Source organism: Rissa tridactyla, chromosome 3, assembly GCF_028500815.1.
Source record: "Rissa tridactyla isolate bRisTri1 chromosome 3, bRisTri1.patW.cur.20221130, whole genome shotgun sequence".
Lineage (NCBI taxonomy): Eukaryota > Metazoa > Chordata > Aves > Charadriiformes > Laridae > Rissa > Rissa tridactyla.
The window spans coordinates 38,937,044-38,958,145 of record NC_071468.1 but is presented as its reverse complement, the minus strand read 5'-3'; the positions used below and the strand labels follow the sequence as shown (position 1 = coordinate 38,958,145).

General features: G+C 43.3%; 1 protein-coding gene across 1 annotated transcript; it reads right to left on the bottom strand.

Moving 5' to 3' along the window:
* Positions 1–207: 207 nt before the first annotated feature.
* On the bottom strand, positions 208–20,488 carry LOC128907359 (protein ELYS-like). The gene is made up of 24 exons (XM_054196141.1): positions 20,347–20,488; positions 19,374–19,627; positions 17,607–17,787; positions 16,591–16,798; positions 15,758–15,874; positions 14,707–14,791; positions 11,541–11,688; positions 10,758–10,890; positions 10,489–10,670; positions 10,046–10,107; positions 9,085–9,213; positions 7,256–7,346; positions 7,078–7,167; positions 6,775–6,915; positions 5,894–5,998; positions 5,029–5,122; positions 4,024–4,147; positions 3,846–3,902; positions 2,731–2,877; positions 2,452–2,639; positions 2,138–2,282; positions 1,911–2,042; positions 563–710; positions 208–475 (listed from the first exon to the last, which is right to left on the bottom strand). Exons 1-24 carry the CDS (start codon positions 20,465–20,467, stop codon positions 321–323), a joined length of 3,237 nt encoding a protein of 1,078 aa, XP_054052116.1. The 5' UTR covers positions 20,468–20,488; the 3' UTR covers positions 208–320.
* Positions 20,489–21,102: the final 614 nt, after the last annotated feature.

Here is a 21,102-nt window from a genome sequence, read left to right as displayed (position 1 = left end):
AAGCTTTGTGACCTGCTGCCTTCTTCCCATCCCAAATTTTCCATTGACTCCCATGAGGGATTTGCGTATTCCCAAGTCCAGCCCCGTCTTCTCTACAGTGTTGTCCTGAATCCCAAAGCCGAGATGAGCTGAATAAGTGAATGCATCTAAGGTCTCTTCTTGTTCCTGTCTCTAGTGAGGGACTGGCGGGTGCTGTTGAAACCCAACTGCTTGCTCTCCTGTTTGGATCTCAACAGGTCCCATTTTAGAAACATCCTCAATTTTAGAAACATCCTGCTGAAGAAACAGCACGTTTAGCAGCTATAAAAACGACATCATCTTTAAAATCCACCTTGTGAGAAACCGGTTTTCTCCTTCATTCCTGCCCAGGATTCTTTAATTCTGGACAATATTTTCGCCAGAAAATTTGGTCTTTGACGCACATTTCCTGCTTTAGCTTGTTTTCTTACTGGAGTTAATGGCTTTGGTCTTGAGACTGTAAAGCAAGAGGGGAAAAATTTCAGCCTGGTGTCATCCAAGTGACAGGGAATTCTCCCCTCTATTTCCCCCCGCTAAAAGTTACCTTCTCTTGAGGCCAATGCAGGCACATGGTAAAGCTTGGCTCTCTCTACGGCCAGCTGCCTTTCAATTCGTGGAAGGATCTTGCCATATTGGGCTAATAGAGAATTTCTGGCAACTGCTCTGTCGGTCAAGCGATGATCGCCGTCGTTCTGATGAAGGAAAAGCGCAAAGCAAAAGCTTAACTAATTACAAGAAGTTCATTGCACAGACCTCTCCGGGCTATTTCGCATTAGTGAGCAGATTTCCTCTACGGGTGTGGTAAAACACCTCCACTGCACAGAACAGCGGCAAGTTCTACCCATCCGCACACACCGATTTCACCTGGTACTTGTAGCAAAGTGGAAGGAAGACTGGAATAGCAACAGAGCCTACAACTTGAAGTTAAAACAATGCTGGCACTCTGCAGAACCTTCTTCTGATACACCTGTTATCACCTGCAATTTTCTGATATCACCTGCAATTTGCAAACGACTTACTACATAGCAGGCTTTCCCTTGTTCTTCCTGAAACGCCAGTGCCCTGAATATACGGGACAACTGGAAATTACCCTGGACAACATGATGTGAAGATTAAAACAAGCAAGAAAAAGCGACCTACGCACACCACCTGGCCACATGACAGTTTTCAAATGCAGGACCTACGACTTCCAAAACCACCTTAGAAGTTTGAGTCACTGGAAAACTATGATTCCAGAAAACGGCAAACGCGTCACAAATCCAGAACACAAGTTCATGTAACACAAAATGTAATCTGGCTATTTTGAGAAATAGAGGTTAGACAAGAATTTTTGTCATAAAAGCCGTGAAATGAAAGTTGCGGAATTGGAGAGCACACTGTAACTCGCAGAAATTAAAAAAAAACAAACAAAACCCACAGAAATTTAACCTGTGGATTGGCACCTAGCCTGCTCTCAGCTAGAAAAATACAGTTGCGTGCAAGACACAAGCGATGACATACAACCTACTCGTCATCCCATAGGAAGGAGTGACACAAACAACTTCCAGTAATCTAAGCCACGCATAACATACGTATCTCAATAACGGAATGGTAAGATTGGCTGATGGGAAAGATACATGTTTATTCCTCAGATGCAAACAAACTGTTCTCAGTGGGGTCAACAGTGGTGTGTAACATTTAATTTATAGCTTCATAGAGTAGCTTTGGAGTAGTGACGTATATTGGTCAACATTTAGCTTCAGCTGTAACCAAAGGTGTAGAAACTTGTTCCGAGTGTTTCAAAGACTGGTATGAAAAAAACAAAGCAGGATTTTTATTGAGTACTATCAAAACCAGTTAGTAACACCCAGCAGAAACGTGCACGCTTGACAGAACAGAACTTTCACGCTTACCATAAGATTTACATTCATGGATTGATTCAGCTCTAGTGCTGCAATGTAGTTGGCACGCTGCAGATGGTGAACTAAAAGGAATTCTTGATTCTGAACACCGGCACTGGTCCTTAAAAACTTCTCCAAACACTCCTATGAGAAAAAAAAAATCATTCCAAAAATCTGTTATGGCTCTGCCTTTTCTCTTTTCAAAAAGACGATGAACATTTTTCCTTGCTCCCACTTACTTGTTCGGTGTCTGTGAAAGGCAGCTTCAGCAAGTCTTCCATCAGGCCCATCTCACGGCACATTCCGTACATGTGTTTTAAGAGGTCTTCTAAGTTTGCCTGAGCGGCATGTTGGTGCAACAGACCCCAAGCCTCCACCATGCACCTGTAATTAATTTTTCAGACGTAAAGGGATGTTAATAGCATAACCAAAGAGATGCCCCAAGAGTCTTGTACTCAAAGTTTAAAGGAAACTTAGGGGATGATGATTTCTATTCTTTGTTCTCCATTTTCACAAGATTTGCGTGACAAAATGGTGGGGTATATTTCTTTACCTATTGGAGAGCAACACAGTGAGGAGAAGCTGCACTTCCCCGCTGCTTGCCGTGGGTGGCCTCATCAGCTGGATGTATCTGAGGGCTTGCCCACGCTCCCCTTGGCACAGGAGGGACTGAATAATTCTCTTGTGCTGCCACGACGCGGTTTTGATTGTAGCGGGATGAAAGAGCAGGGCCAGTGAATTCTGTACAAGTTAGAGATCGGGTTTTAAAATCATTTTCTAGATTATAGCTTTGTACTGCAATGTATGTCTAACTCAACTCTACCATACTTACTTCGTAATCATTGTGATCTAGAAGCCAAAAACCTTCAACAAGCTTAACAAGTCCCCAAGGCATGCCAAAGGCAGTTGCAAAGGAGTCGATTGAAGTTTCTGTCTCACTCGGAAAGGAACGCTTGATATCCAGCAGCAAGTAAATTGTCTGACATCAGGTATCTCATTAAGGCTAATCAGTTTGTAAGACCAAAACTTTATCACATTACCTTTAGAAAAACATAATGAAGTAAGAATATAAAAGTGGTAGGAAGCAGAAAATACATTCAAAACATTGGAGCATCCAATGCTCAATTATTACAGCAAATAAATTCCACAGTTGGGTTTTTCCCTCATGTCCAGCGTCTATAAAACAGTGTAAATTGTGGCATCCTTACAGTACAGCTCAGCTCCGAATGATTAAAACTGGATTTAAACCAGTATGCAGGTCACTCATTGGTAGTGTCATTTTCTCTTTCTGACGTCCGTTTTTAGGGACATCATCTAACAAGACAGCTCTGGGCTATAAGCGTTTCTAAGCCCCTTGCTCTCTAGGCTCCCCTCGCGGGTTAGGCAACAAACAGCAAAAGCAAGGCTGTGTATTTCAGCAGCTTAAAAATTAAGTTTCTGCCCCATGACTTTTCTCTTCTCCCTGTTGCTTATTCCGTGTGCCTGCACTTTCAACGGAACCAAAGCAAGCACTGTGAGCTGCGCTGGAAAACCCGTGATTTCAGCAAAAATCCGGTACTGGTAAACCACTCTTAGAAATCCTTTTGCTCTGAAACAGAAATTGTTTTATAACCCATCATGGGTGTTTTAGAAAATTTTAAACGGTGTTTAAATTTGGAGAAAAACTAAGGACATTTTATATCTTCAACCCTTATTACTAAAACTGTTTTCTCCCTATCGGAGAAGACTTTTGCAACAAAACGTTTAAGAAAAAAGTCATCAAAAATCCACAGTACAAAGAAATAAAACAGCGCTTCTGTCTACAACTTAACGCTAAACTAAATGTTTTCACTTGCATCGTCTTTGAAGCATAAATGAAAAAATGTCATGAAACAGGTCGGCGACCAACACTGAAGAACATTTATGTGCATCCCCTGAAGGTGTAATCAAAATAACTAGAAAGGATACAATTGCGTGTTTGCAGTTTTCTTCAATGCTTTCTAGCAAATAGAGATCCAGCAGTGCCTGAAATGAAAAATTAAAAGTTCTGAAAAAACGCCTGTCTTCCCTAAATCATTGGCTTTTGGGTGGGGTTTGGCGGGGAGGGCGGCCGTTTGTTGTTGTTCTCAGTGAACAGGACACTCACATGCAAACTGGCAGGCGGGTATTTCCCAGTTCCTCCTGCATCTCTCCGCCACAGCTTCTCCACTTGGTCTCCTAACTGGGAAACCATTCCATCAACCATCAAGCAGTCCGAGTCCCATTTTCCTCTGGAACAAAAGGTAGCAAGGATTTGGACAGAGTTAAACACTAATTCCAGCCTCCCAGTGTGACGGCTTTCCTCCGGTCTTCTGCTGACTGCAGCCCTGCCCTTTAATCTCCCGATGGCACAAAGCAGAAAAAGGACACTAGAGGCTCTGTGCTTCGAAGGAACACACGAGCCTGTATGTAAGTTACTTGAGAAGTAAGCCAAGGAAGATGAACTTTGAAGTCAATACCTCATACCCTGCAGCTTCCACCTTAACTCACCTTGCAGCCTCTTGGTCACAGTGCCATCGCCGAAGCTTGGTCAGGTCTTTATTCAGTTTTCAGTACAATTTCCAAAGAAAAACCTATTATCGGCTAATCCAAGGCATGCCGCCTATGTGCTAGGCAGCTAGTCCAGGAAAGAGAGCTGACGTTAGCAAGTGCCTTCTATCCGACAGCCAGGAGAGTGCGAGGCGTGCCAACTCCATGTAACTCCAACCATCTTACGAAATCACACCACGTACTTGTGAGAAGGGGACTTAGGCCAATACAGTTATGACCCTCTATTGGTCATGTGGTCATAATCGGTCATATGGAGGTGACTGATCCTGTCCTAATCACGTGGCCTTTTTCAGTAGTCAGAAATTATACACATTAGCCAATGAATAAAGTAGACTACCGAAAAATGATGATACCAACCAGTGGTACTAAGCAGAGGTAGATATCAACATTTTAACACAGGAAAGTAACCTCTCTGTTCAACAGAACACACGTGTCACTGAAGTCAAGAGTATTGCTGGCAGCGCCATTACGCATAGCCCATGCAACTGTTGAGATAAAAGCCATTCCCTTCCACTTCTGAATTTGCCGTGGAAGTGTTCTAGAGTCTTCCTCTAGCTCTTACCTTGATAAACGCTCAAGTTTCTGTCGGTGACCAGTATAGTAGCTCTCAATCAGAGGATAATTGTAGAAAGGTCTCGACAAACGCGTATCGTCATCTACAGGCAACAAAGTAGAAGCAAGTTAAAGCAGTCATATCACACTTGTAAAGGAAAATTTTTGCCTAAAGAGACAGAAGATCGTACAAGCTAAGCATCAAGAAGCCTCCAACTCTGAAAGAAGCCAATCCTCTTTCTGCCTTTGCTAAAAGAACTCTAAGAGACAAGACTCAATTCCTTCTTGCCCCAAGTGCCGTTTCAAGGTTACAGTTCACGCAGCATTCACAACATGTAGGGTAAGCTGAAGTTCACCTTAAAAAAAACCACCCAGTTCTCAAAGGGAATGGTTTCTAAACATGCCGCGTGAGCATCTGTGAGACAATTAAGGCTGACAATGGAATTTATAATCCATCCAACTAAAGAAGGATTTCCAAGGTGTACTTTCTCCTCAAGCAACTGATAGAAAGTTCAAAACATGCAGGTAATGCTCTCACTGTAAAAACAAGCATTCCGGTACTTGTTGTTTAATAGTACTTTGTTTAAAATCTCAAGTAGTTCAAGCTGTGGACACAAGCAGCGCCTTGAAGTCAGAGGCCCATTGCTATCCCTAAAATCCACCCAGGAAAGAAACTGCCTGCCTCATTCTACGCTGTGTACTTGACAACCCAGCAAAATCTCAACTTCACCCACAGAACTTCAGCACACCCTGCCACTGAACCAGCACGACTTCTTCCTGACGAAACCGTTACAAAAACATGGCTAAGCATGCGTTCGTGGGAGTCACTCACTGGATGGTCGCCTTCTTACAAACGTATGTCAGGTCACGCTTACCTAAACCCTCTGGAAGGAGACCGGATCGACAGAACCAGATGACCACTCGTGCATACAAAGAAATGAGGCCGGTTACCGCTTGCTTATTTGTCACGTCTGCAAAACCTGAAAAAAGGCAGGAGATGATTAGCGTTATGCAATTCTGTTCATTTTCACAAAACTCCCTTCATCCTACTAAACCAAAAGTATAAAAATAGCACATTAGAAATCTTTGTCTTTGCGTTTTTCATGCTGTATCGCTTTCTTATTTGAAGAAAAAACCCACTATCACCACCAAAACAAAAAGCAACCCCTATAAAGAACTAAACTCACTAAAGGCTAAAATAAAAAAAAAAAAACAAAAACCCCAAAGCCTGAACTACTAAATGCACGCAGGAATAAGACATCTGTTTCTCACGTAGCAGAGATTCTTCTGATAGCAAAGGGATATTCTTTTCTTTTCTCAATAGGCCAAGAACCATTTCTAAGAGAAAAAGCTGTAGAAACTCAAGTAACTTACTTTGCACGTTACTCGTTTACGCTTCCTTCGTATTGTTTAGCAATTTGCAACACGGTGTCTGCATGCAACTAGAACTTGCTAGCTAAGAATTCAAAGGAATACTTTTCAGCAATACCACATTCGGTTGCTGTAATTTCAGCCCAGTTGCCTACAAAGCTTCTCTCTGAATGTAGCCTCCCCCACCCCCTTGCATGAGCTCCACCATAAACTGTTGCCCTGAACTCAATGCGTGTTTTGTGGTGGTCCCAAGCGCTCAGCTTTAAGCCCCTTCTCCCAGCTAAATGTGACTGTCTTCCAATCCTCAAAAACAACAAAAGCCCATGTTGCCACAATTCCAAATCTTAATAAAACATACCAAAGATTTTGTAGCACTACTACAAACCTTTTTCAGTAAGCTCTTGTGCTTCTGTGAGAAAACAGTTTAAGACCGTGCTAAGGTTGCTCAAAAGCAACTGGCAGCGCTGGAGAGACCGTAATGTCTGGGGGTCAATGAAGTTGCAAGAGCCATCAAACAGCGGAACACCTTTTCAAGAATAAATATTAAATCGTTAGCCGACAGAGCAATTCCAGAGTTTCAAGGCGCACTTCAAGGACCGCGTGCAATATCCTATAGCGGCGTATTACTGAGGAAGCTCAATCAGAAAGAACGACTTTAGGTTTGCAGAATGACTACGCTAGTACTCACAGATTTGGTCAAATTCTTCCTTTGTAGAGATCACTTGGTTCCATGTCCACTCAAGAACAAACCGTAAATTACCAGCAGACCTTGGCTGCTCTTTAAACAAAGAGAACAAAAAAGAAATGAATCAACAGGCTCCAACTCAAAGAGGTACCACGTAAAAAAACAACGTTCCAAGTATTACCTTCAGATATCCAATGTTTAATGCATCCAGTCAGAAGTCCCACAGAACCTGTCTGGACAGCAGCTGACAATACTGCTTCCAGCTGCTCCTCCTAAACGTAACAGACAAACTCAAATGAGAATCTTACCTACTTGCACCATGTGAACCATCAACAGTAAATGTTTCTTTCTAACTGTATACTCATTCAGACATCACAAAGTCAATCAGGACACAGGCCAGGAACGCCACGTCCTTTCTCTTAATTCCAGCCACAGGCTGGACTGCCCACTGCTCTGAGGAACACATTAACACACTTTTCCTCTGACATTTCAACTTACTGCAGCCTAATTCTAATCTTTCTTCGCATGCCTCTGCATTACAGTCTTCACGTACTGAGTTCCAACTTACTACGTCCAGAAACATCCTCTGCTAATACGCGTTACACATCTGTGCATATAAGTTTGCCATCAGGAACGCAGGAAGGGGACAGGACAAACACAACTGTGCAACGTTTGCATGGAAACAGTGAAGCTACGGCCAAGCAGCTTTCTAGACTATGAAGACATGAAGCAGTTCTGACACCCAAAACAGTACGTTGGAATTTTGTAACGTGACAGAAAAGAAGCGAAACATTTACATCCTAATGGTTTAAATGTTAGGCTCTTCAAATACTGTATCATAGTGTAGTGGTAATCCTTACAAGGATAAATCACAGGTACGCACAGACGCGCGATATTAAGTAGTAGCTTATCTCAGCTGGTGTTCTCGTACTTCTCTCAGGTGAAAGGACCCTTCATAAGTTTTTACTTTGGTTTTTGGGATGGGATTTGTTTGGTTGGTTGGGTTTTTTTAAACACATTCAAAAGTATCTTTCCCTTCTAGGCAAAATCATGACATTCAAAGCGACTTCTACACATGTAGAACACACATGTGATATTGCCATCTTTTTCGGAAAACTGGTTTCAGACAAGGAAACACACCATTGGCCAGCTTGCCAAGAAATTTCTTTGAGCTACCACACTGTGCAGAAGCGTTCATGTCCTAACACACGTCCACAAATGTGGTGACGAATGCAGGAGACAGGAAGAGGAGGGCAGCGGGAAGGCTGCTCTCCCCTTCCTGCTGATTGCTCCAGGGAAAGGTTGGTGCATTGCAAATGGAAAACCTATGGCAGGGGGAGTGAAGTCACTGTGGTGGCATAAAGCACATAGAAGGTAGCGAGTGTCATGAGATAAAGGTGATTAAGGTGTTGCAGCTGCAAGAGGGCAGTCTCAGAGGAGCAAATTGGGCTACTGCAGCACAAGGCAGAGGCTACAGGGGTGAAGATCCGCCCGGAGAGGATGCAGAAAAGCCTACCGATGAAGGGAAAACGAGGGCAAGCCGTGAAGAAATTGCCAGGGAGAGCTGACAGCAGTAATCCTTTACCACAGCCCACTTCCTTGGAAGCAAATGATCACGTACAGTGCAGCAAGCCGACGTCTGCAAGAGCTCGCATCCCAGTGAGACGCCCCCATCGTCGGCTACTGCACTGAACCACTGCTTTGAGAAACTGACAGGGATGGGGGTTGCTCTGGGGGACACATGCGTTATGTTGGGCATGACCAGCACTGACTGCACGCTTCCTTGTGCGCATCTGTGTGTGGCACCGAATTAAGAGAGGGGTCTCTAAAGACAGATCTCTTAGGGCTGTTCCCAGTCAAAGTCACTACTTTGGATCTAAGGATACGATTACTTCTGCTAGCTCAGGTCAACACCTGTATTTCAAATTGGAGTATCGTGTCTTGTAGCCCCTCCAGCCCTGTCAGACCAGATGGATGTATTTCCCCCTTGATTCCCTCATAGGCACTCACCTGACTCAAACTGGATGGCTGGACATCAACTGGTCTTGGAGACAGCAAGCCAGCTACAAGACACCTATTGTAGCTATCCTGAATGGCTTCCCATATCGAAGGGCCAGATTTCTTCAAAAAATTCAAGGTCTGAAACATCAATCGAAAACCACAGATTAAGACAGCATTGTTATTCCGTCACTACGCTTCTGGATAACCTCTAAAAGGAAGAATCTAAATGTTCACTGACACCGTCAGACAGCCTGAACCACTAAGATGCTTTAGGTTAGCAATCTGCGTAATTAAGTCTTTTCTACCTTCTCTGTCTATACACAGGCCTTGCTCTTTCCCTCAACACTGACACAAAATACATTCTATATAAGCTAAGCTAACATGCAACTTCACGCTTTGGAAGATCCTTTCTATGCCTATTCGTATGGAAGCCGATTCATGTTGGAAACATTTAGTGAGCTGAAACTTCACTCAAAATTATCTGTCACAATCTGTGCCGTGGCTCAGAAGTTATAATTTGGCCGAGTTTGGGAGAAAACAAAATTTTCACTCCTCAAACAGTTATGTGATTTTTCATTTTCTCCATTCCCTCCTTTTTCAAGAGAATTGGGGATCAAAACTCTAACTCAAGACTATGCAGGCAGTTCGACTGAGGGGCAATAAAGAAGTAACACCTTTCCCCGCCTTCTACAGTGGTTTTGTTCTTGCTCCTGGAGCAACGTTGCATTCCTTTCTAGACATTCAATCCCCGATCGTGCTTCAAGAGGAGACAACGGCAGTTGTACAGTCCCAAGAGGGGACCTAAAACATTACCATTTGCATACAACTGGCGACAGGATACAATTGCAACTATGCGTGTGGACGGGCAGGATGAGCGTGAAACGGTCCCTAACACGGAAAGCAGTGCAACAGAAAACTTAGAAAAGCTACATCTCCTGCCACTCGCAATAAAGATACAGTAAAAGATCACCTCCTTCTGGAAGCCGGTGCAAGTCATGTGAACGACTCCGGAGGTCAGCAAGCACGTACCATCTGCAGAAACAGGGAACGTTTGACAACCTTCCGTACTCTCACAGTTATGGCATGACCAGTTTACATTTTTTACACACCGGTATCTAGAAACATATAACTGAGTGCTTTGAGCTTCAGTTCACAGGCATTTCAGGCTATAACCAGCACCACTTCACCGCCTACATTACAAAAGCACCAAAACTCAGCCGGCTGTCAGATATGTTCCACAATAGTAAATACCTTGTCAGTACAACGTGATCAGAGTTGGGTTTGTGGGCGACTGGGTGTTTTTTTGGTTTGGTTTGGGTTTTGAATGACAAACAATGACTGAACAAGAGAACCAATGAATGGCATTTGACCTCATTTTAAGCTTATCACTCTCAAAAGCAGTGAAATACCTACCAAAGTTATAGTTGCCTGGATGAAAAAACTGCTCAGGTGGTGGATAAGAAGGAGGAACTCCCCGACTTAGACTCCGCTCATGGACCAGAATATCCAAAAGGAGCTTCGGAGAAGTCACGCTCACTACAGTATCCAGCGACCACAGTGCAAAATAGGGGCACTCATGAGGGAATTCTTCCGGCCTTAAAGAAAACAAGCGCGTAAGCTAAATGCCGACATTCAAATGAATTATTGGCAGGCATATGGAAAACTACTGAAGAAAAATCTACCTTAGTGAATCTGGCATTTGAGCAGAATACCAGCGATTAATGTCAAATACACCCAGGTAAGTAGATGGTTTTCCCTGACCGTACGTATTCACTTGCCAACTGAAGACTGAGACACTGGTGTCAGGAGACGTGACTGTAAAAGACAAGACATTGTTTCTGACTTGTAGAAAATACGATAGATCCGATATTTTTAAAACACCACTTTCTATTTTGGCTTCATTCTGTTCTGTCACTCGTGAAACACAACACTTCCTAAGAGTGATTACAGTACTTACGGAATAGCAAACATCTCTGTGATAGGTTTCAGTCACACTGCCCCTTTTTCTTGTCCCCTCGTCCAGATCACTGGTCAAGATACTAAAGAGAAGTGGCCCCAGTGCAGTGCCCTGGGGAGCACCACTTGTGACGGGCTACCATCTGGATGCAGATGCGGACATCGGTTTGAAGAAGGGAAAAAATTCTGGTCACATTCCTAAGCAATGGAGAGTTTGAACTTCTTGTTCAAAGATGGCAGCTGGAGGAGTAAAACGACTGACCATCATCATACAAACGGCCCCACCATACATCGCGATAGCATGTCAGCAAGCATAAAATAAAACATATATTTTCGCTTAAAGAAGTCCCACATAACTTAAGCATCCATTTTTTCTTCGTAAATAATCCCAACAATCTAGTCTATGCAGATAGGCAAGACTTTCAGACTGTGGGGACAGAACAGCATTCGTTGCTTAGGTTCCAAAAGCACTTCTTTTAAAATCACCAAACACGGACATCAGAACAAACCTTCATTTACGCTATCCTCTCCGTCAACGTCGCTGCGGAATTTTTCGACAGTCTGGCAGCTGATTAATTTAGTACTCATCTGGCCTCTCAAGGGAAAGGCTCCACCCGTGAGATCTAAACTGAACTTTTCGCCACGGTATTCCAAACCCTGGGGGAAAAAATCAGAGAAGAGAGCAAAGGTCATTCTAAGATAAAAACATACAGTATGGCTAAATATGAAAGACAGTCTAACAGAATAGGCTTATTATACTGTGTATTTCGCATGAGCCTATTTCTGATGGTAAACAGAAACTACGCCTGACATGCAAGAGAATGCAGTGTCAAATCGTAACGGGTAAGTTTGGCTGTAAAGGCTTTGCACTTTTTCAAAATTTAGAATTTCCCTAACATTATTCAGATCTAAACATGTTTTGCAGAATTCCTTGCGACATCCAAGAATGTTCTTTATAAAAATAAATATATCGCTACAAAGAGATATCTAAAATGATGCAACACACATGCATGCAAAGCTCTTTGCTCCATGTCTTGATTGCAGAACTGATGAAGTTAGAGAAGCCCCAGCATTAGAGCAGCTAAAGCTGTCAAGAGGTATTTTCTATGGGCACACCACCAGAGTGACCGTGCACCCCTCTCTAGTTACTGTGAGAACTTCATACTGATTAGCAATCTTCTTTCAAGCCACGTAAGCTATGACAGCTCCTCCTCTCATCTTGTCAGAGACTAACGGGTGAAATATCCCTCAGCTCCTTCACCAAGCACAGCCAACAGCAAAAGGGAAAACCAGAAAGGACACGGGGTGCACGTGGCCAAGGCTTTTAGCATCACGAATTACTACACAGTAAACAAACTAATTTTGAGATACACAGAAACCCCGGCACGATTGTGGTGAACCTCTGATAGCGCCATTTTTTAAGTAAGCGTGAAGTGAAATACCGTCTTTCCAAATACAGCATTCATTCAAACTGTCTACCATACAACACATGAATGGGTGTACTGGGGACAAATAGCAGCTCTATAATTAAAAAAAAAAAAAAAAAGAGGGAAAAAGAAACCCAACCCACACAACCCATAAACTGATAACGCCACATTCTACCCAAGTTTCCTAAACTTGCAGAGCTCTGAAACGAACTGGCATGAAACCACACATTCCCGTATGATCTCATAGGATACATCTAATTCACCTAATCTGAGAAGAGGCGAGCTTTCTCTTAATGATTCCAGGAAGTGTTACAAATAAATATGAAGGTTGTCTAAAAAGAAAAATTAAATAATTAAAAAAAGTCTTTCATAACTAAAAAGAAAATGCTTCTGAAGCAAAGCAGTGCATTTTAAACTTTCCACGCCGGGCAAAGTCATTCTAAGGAACTCCATTGTATGGGAGATGTTAAGTAATGACTCCATTGACTAGCAAAACACAAAAACAAGTTTTCAAACGAGATGCACTGGTCAAACTCTGATATCAAAGTAGAGAGTGTATACTCTGCCCATCCGCAAGCATTGTGCAGAACGAGGGTAAAGATGCGCTCTACGATCGTGATTTGATGCACCAGATTTAGCAACTGCTGCGACAGTACAAAAAAGGTCTTTGGAAGCATTACTTAAACATACCTTTCTGTTTAATTACTTAAGCAGACTTAAACCAGCCTTGAAGGCAATGGAGACAAGAGTTTGACACGCGTATAGAAAAACACAGTACCACATGTTCCATAAGTCCTATTTGTGACTTTTACCATGACACACAGTCAAAGAGGCACTGCTTCATAGCCTCAAACCTAATTCCCGGAACAAAAAGCACTGCTGTATTGAAAAAGTCTTTTGAGCTCCTATGAACTCTATCCAATGAACAAGGATCAACAGTAGATTCCTCCTTCTTTACTCAAACTTGGCCTAGCAAACGGGAGACACTTAAATTTTCTACCCCTGAAGATGGACAAGAAACTTGACTCAGACAGCCATGCAGGCAGACAGTCATGTAGTACTAACCAATCTGTGACTACAAGGAAGTGTTCTGAGACTAAAAGTATCCGCTGTGGAGCACAGGTCCCGCACATCAACAAAGATAAAGAGATAGCATCCAGCACGCGATGAATCACTGGAAGATCCTTCTACTTGGTCACCGTGATAGATAATGCATTTTAAAGAAACACCACCTTTTCCAAACACCTAACCTCTCTCTATGCAAAAGCAACAGTGGCAAATGAGGAAGCACCTTTCCTACACATAAGCAAAACACTCAAAATCTAAATTAATCCAAAAAAATCAAAAGGCACAGTCCCTACAAAAACCAGAGTACCACGATACAAGAGTCACCCCTGTTTCGTTCCATAGCTATTGAGAACATGCAAGAGAAAGTACCAAATCAGGAGGAAAGACTTGCTCTGAACTAAGATTACTGTCCCCTCAAAAAGATTTTGGAAGACTTCCAGGCGTACAACTGAATGGAATTACACATCTAACAGATGCGCCTTGTCTCTGTTAGCTATCTGAGATACAAGGATACCTCACATCTGTATTTTAAACGCATCCTCTTGGAGCCAGATCTAACATTTAGGTACACTCTTCTGACCAAATTACATATTTTCCTGGCTTTAAGAGTAGATTGAATAGGTCACCCAGCCAAAAAGAAGAACAAGTTATCTTTACAGCTACTAAGTGTCAGGATCAACACTGAAGAGACACTGTAGGTGCATTTCATGTCAGAAGTCCGGCTGACAAAGCTCTAAGGGAAACCAAGAATATAAAACTGAAGATCAGCAAAGAATAGAGTATGACTGTATTTTAAGAAAGGGAGAGAGACAGAAGCTTATTCAAGTCCGAAGCTTGGTTAAACCAAGCGATTCAAGGCCCAATCTTCTCTTCCTACATGCCATTCGTTTGGTATTTCAGAATAATTTTATTTGCAAAAGCCGCGTCCTCTTCAGGAATTTCATTTATACGGGCTCTTTGCAGATGAATCTAGCTGGAACACACGACACTGCAGTATAAAATGGTATGCCTTCTTTCCAAAAGGTATGGACAAAGGCCGTGCCCAAGAAGACTCAGCAAAACATTATTATTTTTTCAGCCAGCTCTGAAGTTTGATGGTAAATCTCACCCCTGTAACTCAACTGATACTCCCTTAGAGAAAATTACTATTGTCTGCTTTTCCCACGCATGCACCTCTTACCTCATACATGACTTGTCCTGAGGCCACGCGTTTTCTGTCACCAAACGCTAACTGCAGCAGGTGTAAACTCACCACATCACCTTCACTGAAAAAGGGATAAATTATGAAATTTGGTTACAAAGCTGCTTTATAGTCCTCATTGTCGTGTTAGTAGACCTAGACGTTTTCTTAATAGCATGCTCCTGCTGAAAAGAACACCGCCTCTTCCCAAAACATGATCATCGGCCACATTTAGCCACTGAAACATGAAGGAGGGCGTTTTGACACTAACAACTTCAGGGGCAAAAGCCAACCGTACAATTGGAAAGCTGTAATATGTTGTATGGACTAAGAATTGTTGGAAATAGTTCTTCACAATGAAGAGTTCTCCATCAAAACTGCTTTGAAGTCAAATTTTAAAAGACTGCCACTCTACCAACAGCTGAGCTGATGGAATCGCTTGCTGATGCAGAAAGAGAGATCTCTCTGCCCTTCCCTTACCACCAAAGTTCCCCTCCCCCTCTTGCACACTCTGCACCCTTCCAAGTCCGATTTGATTCAGCAGAACAGCAGGAACCCATTGGCTTTTCTGCTGAATCGTTTGCTGCCAGGGGAGCTGCACTGGCTCACCAAGGCTCCACAGACTGCTGACGCTGGCACAAGGCCATCGGCAATACTGTCACCGCCGCCTTTAGGGGCGGCAGGCTGTTGTGTGGGCACATCTGGTGTTCTAGATCTGCAGCCTCAACTGCTCCTAGTGGTATTTTAATACCACGGTGTGACTATCAAACAAATGATGAAGCGGTCATCGAGGAACAAAAGCAAACCATTTGAGAATGCGAGCAGAAGAATATGGCCACTGTTGCTTTGCCTTCTGACAGAAGGCAGGAACTAGTAGGTCCCTCTTCACGTCTGGTAAATCCTGTAAAAATTGCATTCTAAGTTTAACACCTTCCGTACCGGAAAGAATCGCAGACACACAACAAATACACATGTTCAACTGTATGGGAACAAATATCCTTAAAAAAAAAAAGAATTAATTCAGTGGCTGATAGTTAAAGTTTTTATTCACCTTTCCTGCGTAGACTGAACAGCCCACAAGTAGCAACAATTGCGAGGATCATTCTCGGGCTCTTGAAAAGTGACAGCATAGACAGGAATCCTCCCTCCTTCAAGCTGAGAGTGGTGCCTACAGGTTTAGGGGAAAAAAAAAGCAAAACGAAAAAGAAAACAAAAGGTGAGCCTAGTGGCCCAAACACAGGTAGTTTCTCGTTTCTTGGACTACGTCAAGCATTGTTCTTCCTGACTTCTGAACCTTATTTGTACCTCCACACTCTACTCTTGCCACCTAATTATTCCTCCACTGTCTATTTATGCATCCAACAGCTTCTGGGGAGTCAGTGCAGATCTGCTGAAGTGAATCCCGACCAGAAGTTAGCCAAATATTTCAGGTGAGATTGCTCTTTCGGCCAAAGCTGACATGCAGGAAAGAATACATTTTTCAGGCACAGGTCAGCTATTGAGTTTTCATGTCTCACTAGTTTCACCCTGGACACTTTAGAGAATATCGGCACCAAAATCACATCACTGACATACTTCAGCCTTTCAATGGATGCCCCAGTTGCAGTAACCGGTTCTGAAAACCCCAGGAAGCATGCTTTCCACAGTTCCTCAATCCACAGGCACAATAAGGAAAACAATCCTAGTCCACTGGGGAGAAGGCGGACCACTTGATCCAGGTATGACTGAAAAGTTATGTCAGAAGAGGATTTCTGAACGTGCCAAGATTATACTCATACTCATGTCAGTCCCTGAAAAAGTTCTCTTTACATCCACATACTTCCTTAAGCAACAAATCGAGAGCCCCACACCTCCAGGCATGGCCAGGTGTAAAGGCCTACTTACTCTCTCTTCAAAGTTTTCATATTCCAGAGCGACAGGTAGCCATCCGAGAAACCCACAACGAGCTGGTTGCTTCTGCTTATGTAGCACAGGGCTGATACTGCTGTTCCGGAAGCATTTTGTAGTTGAAAACAGAGACACCTCCATTCGCTGGTCACAGTTTCTCTTCTTTGTGCAACTTCAGCAGGATTTTTAGTGACAACTTCTAGATCTACACACACAAAACCAAGCAATAAATGAATACGTTATGCCATTTAGGCTGCATTTTAGGCACTGACGTGACAACCCCTATCATCTAATGCTACCGTGCCAGGCAAAATAGCCATTTATGCAACACTTTTTTTTGCCATTTCCATTATGTATGTCTTCAAAGAACATAAGAACTCTCGGATAAGACAAGTATTCTCACTCACGTTTGAAAGCTAGGTAAAAACGTAACCTTAATAACGTAACCAAATTCTTCCTGGACTCTGAAAAGCAGGAGTTTGGGCCTCGTGATGAAATTTGAAGTGGCACCTCGTGTTTGAAGTGGCACCAATTTCTGAAGCTGCTGTTGTAATAGCCAAAACGGTGTATGCAATCTGAGTACACCTATTCGAGATTTCATTCATCCAAATGCATGGGTGTTGGTAAGTCGGGTTTATTTTAAAAAACAAGCCCAAAATTTGCCCCAAGTCAATTAACACAAGCAGAAGAGCATTCCCGGGAAACAGGGCTCCTCCAACACAACTTCCTACCAGGCGGCCGCACGGGCTCACGTGGCAAAATTCCTACACCTCTCTGGCAAGAATCATAGTGGCACAGGGATCTTGGTGGGAGGGGGCATTTACAACACTGGGAGGAGCAGTCAGACACTCCCAGGTTTAATCAGGTCAGGACTATACGATGTCAAACTGCCACCTGTAACCAGTCGTCAGAAATGTCTGACACAAGGGTCTTCAAAGTGGGATGCATACTGTTTCGTTAGAAGACAGAAGTTTTCTTGCGTTTAAATTCATGTGGAAAAACTGCAGGCTCACCCAATGCTTCGATATCATTCTGAGTGCAGGAGCAATCATCCAAACTAAGGTCAACCAGAAGGAGATGGCCAGCATCTGTAGCCACTGCTGCCACCCCAAAGAGCCATCGCAGACTCTGATGGAGGTGCTGAGTGCTCACGCTGGGTCCTCCGTGATTCGCTATGGGTTCTATAGCGGTTACCTACAGGAAAACTACAAGTTACTATTTGAGCTCTTTGACAAGCTCAATAGCAAAAGTAAATACAGGAGCATCAAAGCATTGTTTGCAATTAGATCAAGAAAAGAGACAAAGACAAAAAAGCCCCGTACAAAAACCTGTTACTGCCTTCCATTTACTAGATTTCCTGCGGGTAAGTGACTTAACTTCAACTTACATGGGGCATTCTATTAGTACAGCTTAGCAATTTCCATTTCCTACTTCGCAGTAATTAACTGGAGGAAAACACAGAAAATCAGTTATACGCAAGAAACTTTATCGTATTCAAGGGGCTTAAGACAGACAAACACAACTACATCGAGGTCTCCCACCGCTCACAGCCCACCAGCACCGCGATACAGTCTATGCCTTCTTTGACAAACGGGCGTTAGGATAAATCAGGGCTCGAGAGTCAGACGAGGCAGCGGCCAAGTTGCATGGGAGACACACCATTTCCATGGGAGTGAAACGTATTTAGAAAGCGTTGAAGGGAGAGACCAGCTTAGTAAAATTCACACTAGGCCGCATTTAGAAGAAAAGTAACAACCACATAAAGGAAAAGAAGCTTTAAATGCACACCAGCGCTTTCACGAATGTTGAGAAAAATGTTAAAAGCCAGCCTAAAGCAGCAGCTTCTCAGATAAAAAGGTGACTCCACCTAAAGGAGGAAGCGCACGCTGCTCTTTCACGTGCCCAGCAGTCTGCACGCAACTGTCTCACAAGGCGAAGACAGACCTTTCAGCACACGTTGCAGCACATCCCAGGACAACACTGACTGCTAGAGCAGAGACACGAGCACACGAAGACTCCTGCGCTAAAGCTGCACGTATTTCTCTCTCTCAGTGACCCCAATACGAATGCTTACTACTAGTCATCACACTGTAGCATTACAAACAAACAAAACTCCACCTGTATTCTAGCAAGTCAAACCAAAGCACCTGATGGAAAGCTGGCTAAGAAGTTAGTTAGTTAGTTGTTGCAGATTCTAAGATGATAAAAATGAATCTTCATGTTCTATTGACTTCCACCGATTCTTGTTTACATTAAGATAATGAGGCTAGGGGACACACATCATTTGAGTTTCTGGGTTACAGAAGACAGAAAACATCAGCAACATTACACCAGTGTGTCCCATCTACACAAACACACTAGTCAGAGAGCAGAGATTCAAGGACTGCAGGCTGAAAGGTGACCTCCCAACAATCTGTCAGATAACTCACTAGAGGCTCTTTTTTCCTCTCCTAAGTCAACAGAAAAATGTGTTCTCCTCAGCCTGCTTGCTAGGCTGAGATTCAAGGCAATGTGTCGAAGGAGAGAATCAGGTAACTTTGTGCTCTACAATAAAACCAGAAAACTTGTTTTACTCTCAGTAAACTCAAACAATAATGGCACATTAAGCCCAAGATTTTACAGCAACGCCGTCTTGACTGGATACTCTCAAGTGACAGGATGTTAACGCACAATAGAAAAAATACCTCCTACAAAGAGACGCTCCAAAGCTTGTCCTAAAACAGGCCTACGCAGCACCTAACAACATCAAAGCTTCGTTTCTCCAATGAAAAAGTACCTACCCTCCCGGGAAGAACAACCGCTTTAACCACTCTTGAGAGTCCAAGGTCGTACAGACAGAGAACACTTCCCTCTGCGTCTTCCAACCCAACCAGCAGTCCAGTTCTCTTCTCCCAGGAAAACTCCTTCACCACACGAACAGTGGGAGGCTGTTCATTGACTCCACTGAAACGGTACGCAGAGAGCCGCTCTCCTGTCACAGAGTTCACCACCTCAAGGTGAGGACCACGTGCCAACCACGCCAGGCCGTTTCTCCCTGTGAGAGAAAAGAAAGAGGACGGAAGCAAATGTCCAACGGAAGACTGAAAACAGCTGAAAAAAAATCACAGTGCCTGCCCCTTTCCTGCAATAAACGTACCTAGCAGAGGAAGACCGACCTACCTCATTCTAGTCAATGATTCAAAATCACCCGTTGAAATCCCCAAGCAATCCCTCCTAAAATTAACCACCTTGTTATTTTGCATTTGTACTTGTCATTCCCGCACCGAAGAATCTGGGTTGTTTGGGATAAAGATTACAAGGTCCTGATCGACAGCCTTTATACCATATTCGCCTTGGTTTTGCTAGAAATGATCTAAACGCATATGGGAATACAAGTCTTGGAGCGTAGAGGAAGAATTGAAGGCATTTTGTTTCACTGAACTACTGCCAGCCCAAAGGAAGTATGAGCTCAATTCCTGCATTTACACTCAGGTAGATAGATTCTACCTGGTCTTAACAGAAGCCTAGACCTCCAGATAGGCACCCAGCTCTACTGTCACATCACCTGGAAAGTCCACTTCAAAGTTTAACTACACTCACGTTTTAATATTAGCATTTGTCATCGCTGAAGCACCCTTTTTGTTCTCTCTCTCTAAACAGGATGCCCCTTAACAGCACCAACCTGACACAGCTGATACGATGACCTGAGGCTTCAGGTAGCCTCCAGGCAAGAACAGCTTTATACCGAGACCAAATTTAAAGGAAAATGCTCACCTCCAGAAAACCTCCCGCACAGCACAGAGCCGAGGGTTCCCTCATCTTCCCCAAGTGCCTGAAGAGTCACCTCTGGAAACTGCAGCAGACTGCTCGTTACCTCAGCTGTTAGGTCTTGCATTCTTCACTGTAAATACAGGAAAAAATTGCACAACTAGACTCACGCCAGCCAGAAATATTCTTGAGAGTGACAGAAGTTTCATCATTATGCAGTGAAAAATGCCCTAGACATCACCTCTAGCTCTTTTCCTTGCAAATAATGGCACTCGGGAGACTTTTTGCTCTCCCAGCAGAGCAAAAGGAGAATCCTTTGCTTTTCTGATGCCTGTGAGATCACCAACAAAAAGTGACCCAGACGTATCAACAGAGAAATAACAGGAAAAAGCCCAATACACTGAGTTCAAGTCTACTCACACAGGTTAGGAAGATGGGAGCTGAGAAAAATCAGATTTTAAAAAGCTTCTCAGTAACAGGTACAACTTTCCATTTGTCCTTTCCCTTGATTTCGTACTTTACCCTTTGTTACTTATTGTCAGTTGTCTTCTAGCAGCCAAAATTACCATTGTTCTTCACCTTAGGTACTTATGACTTCCAAACTATTTCCAAAGAAAGGAGCGTACCACGAGTCACAGGCTGAGGATAGATTTTTGCATTAAAAAGCTCCAAGAAAAATAAACATGCAGAAATTACATGTTCAAGCAGAATCGCATTCAGCCAAGTCAGGGTTCAGGGACGTCAGTTTTGACTGACGGTAGT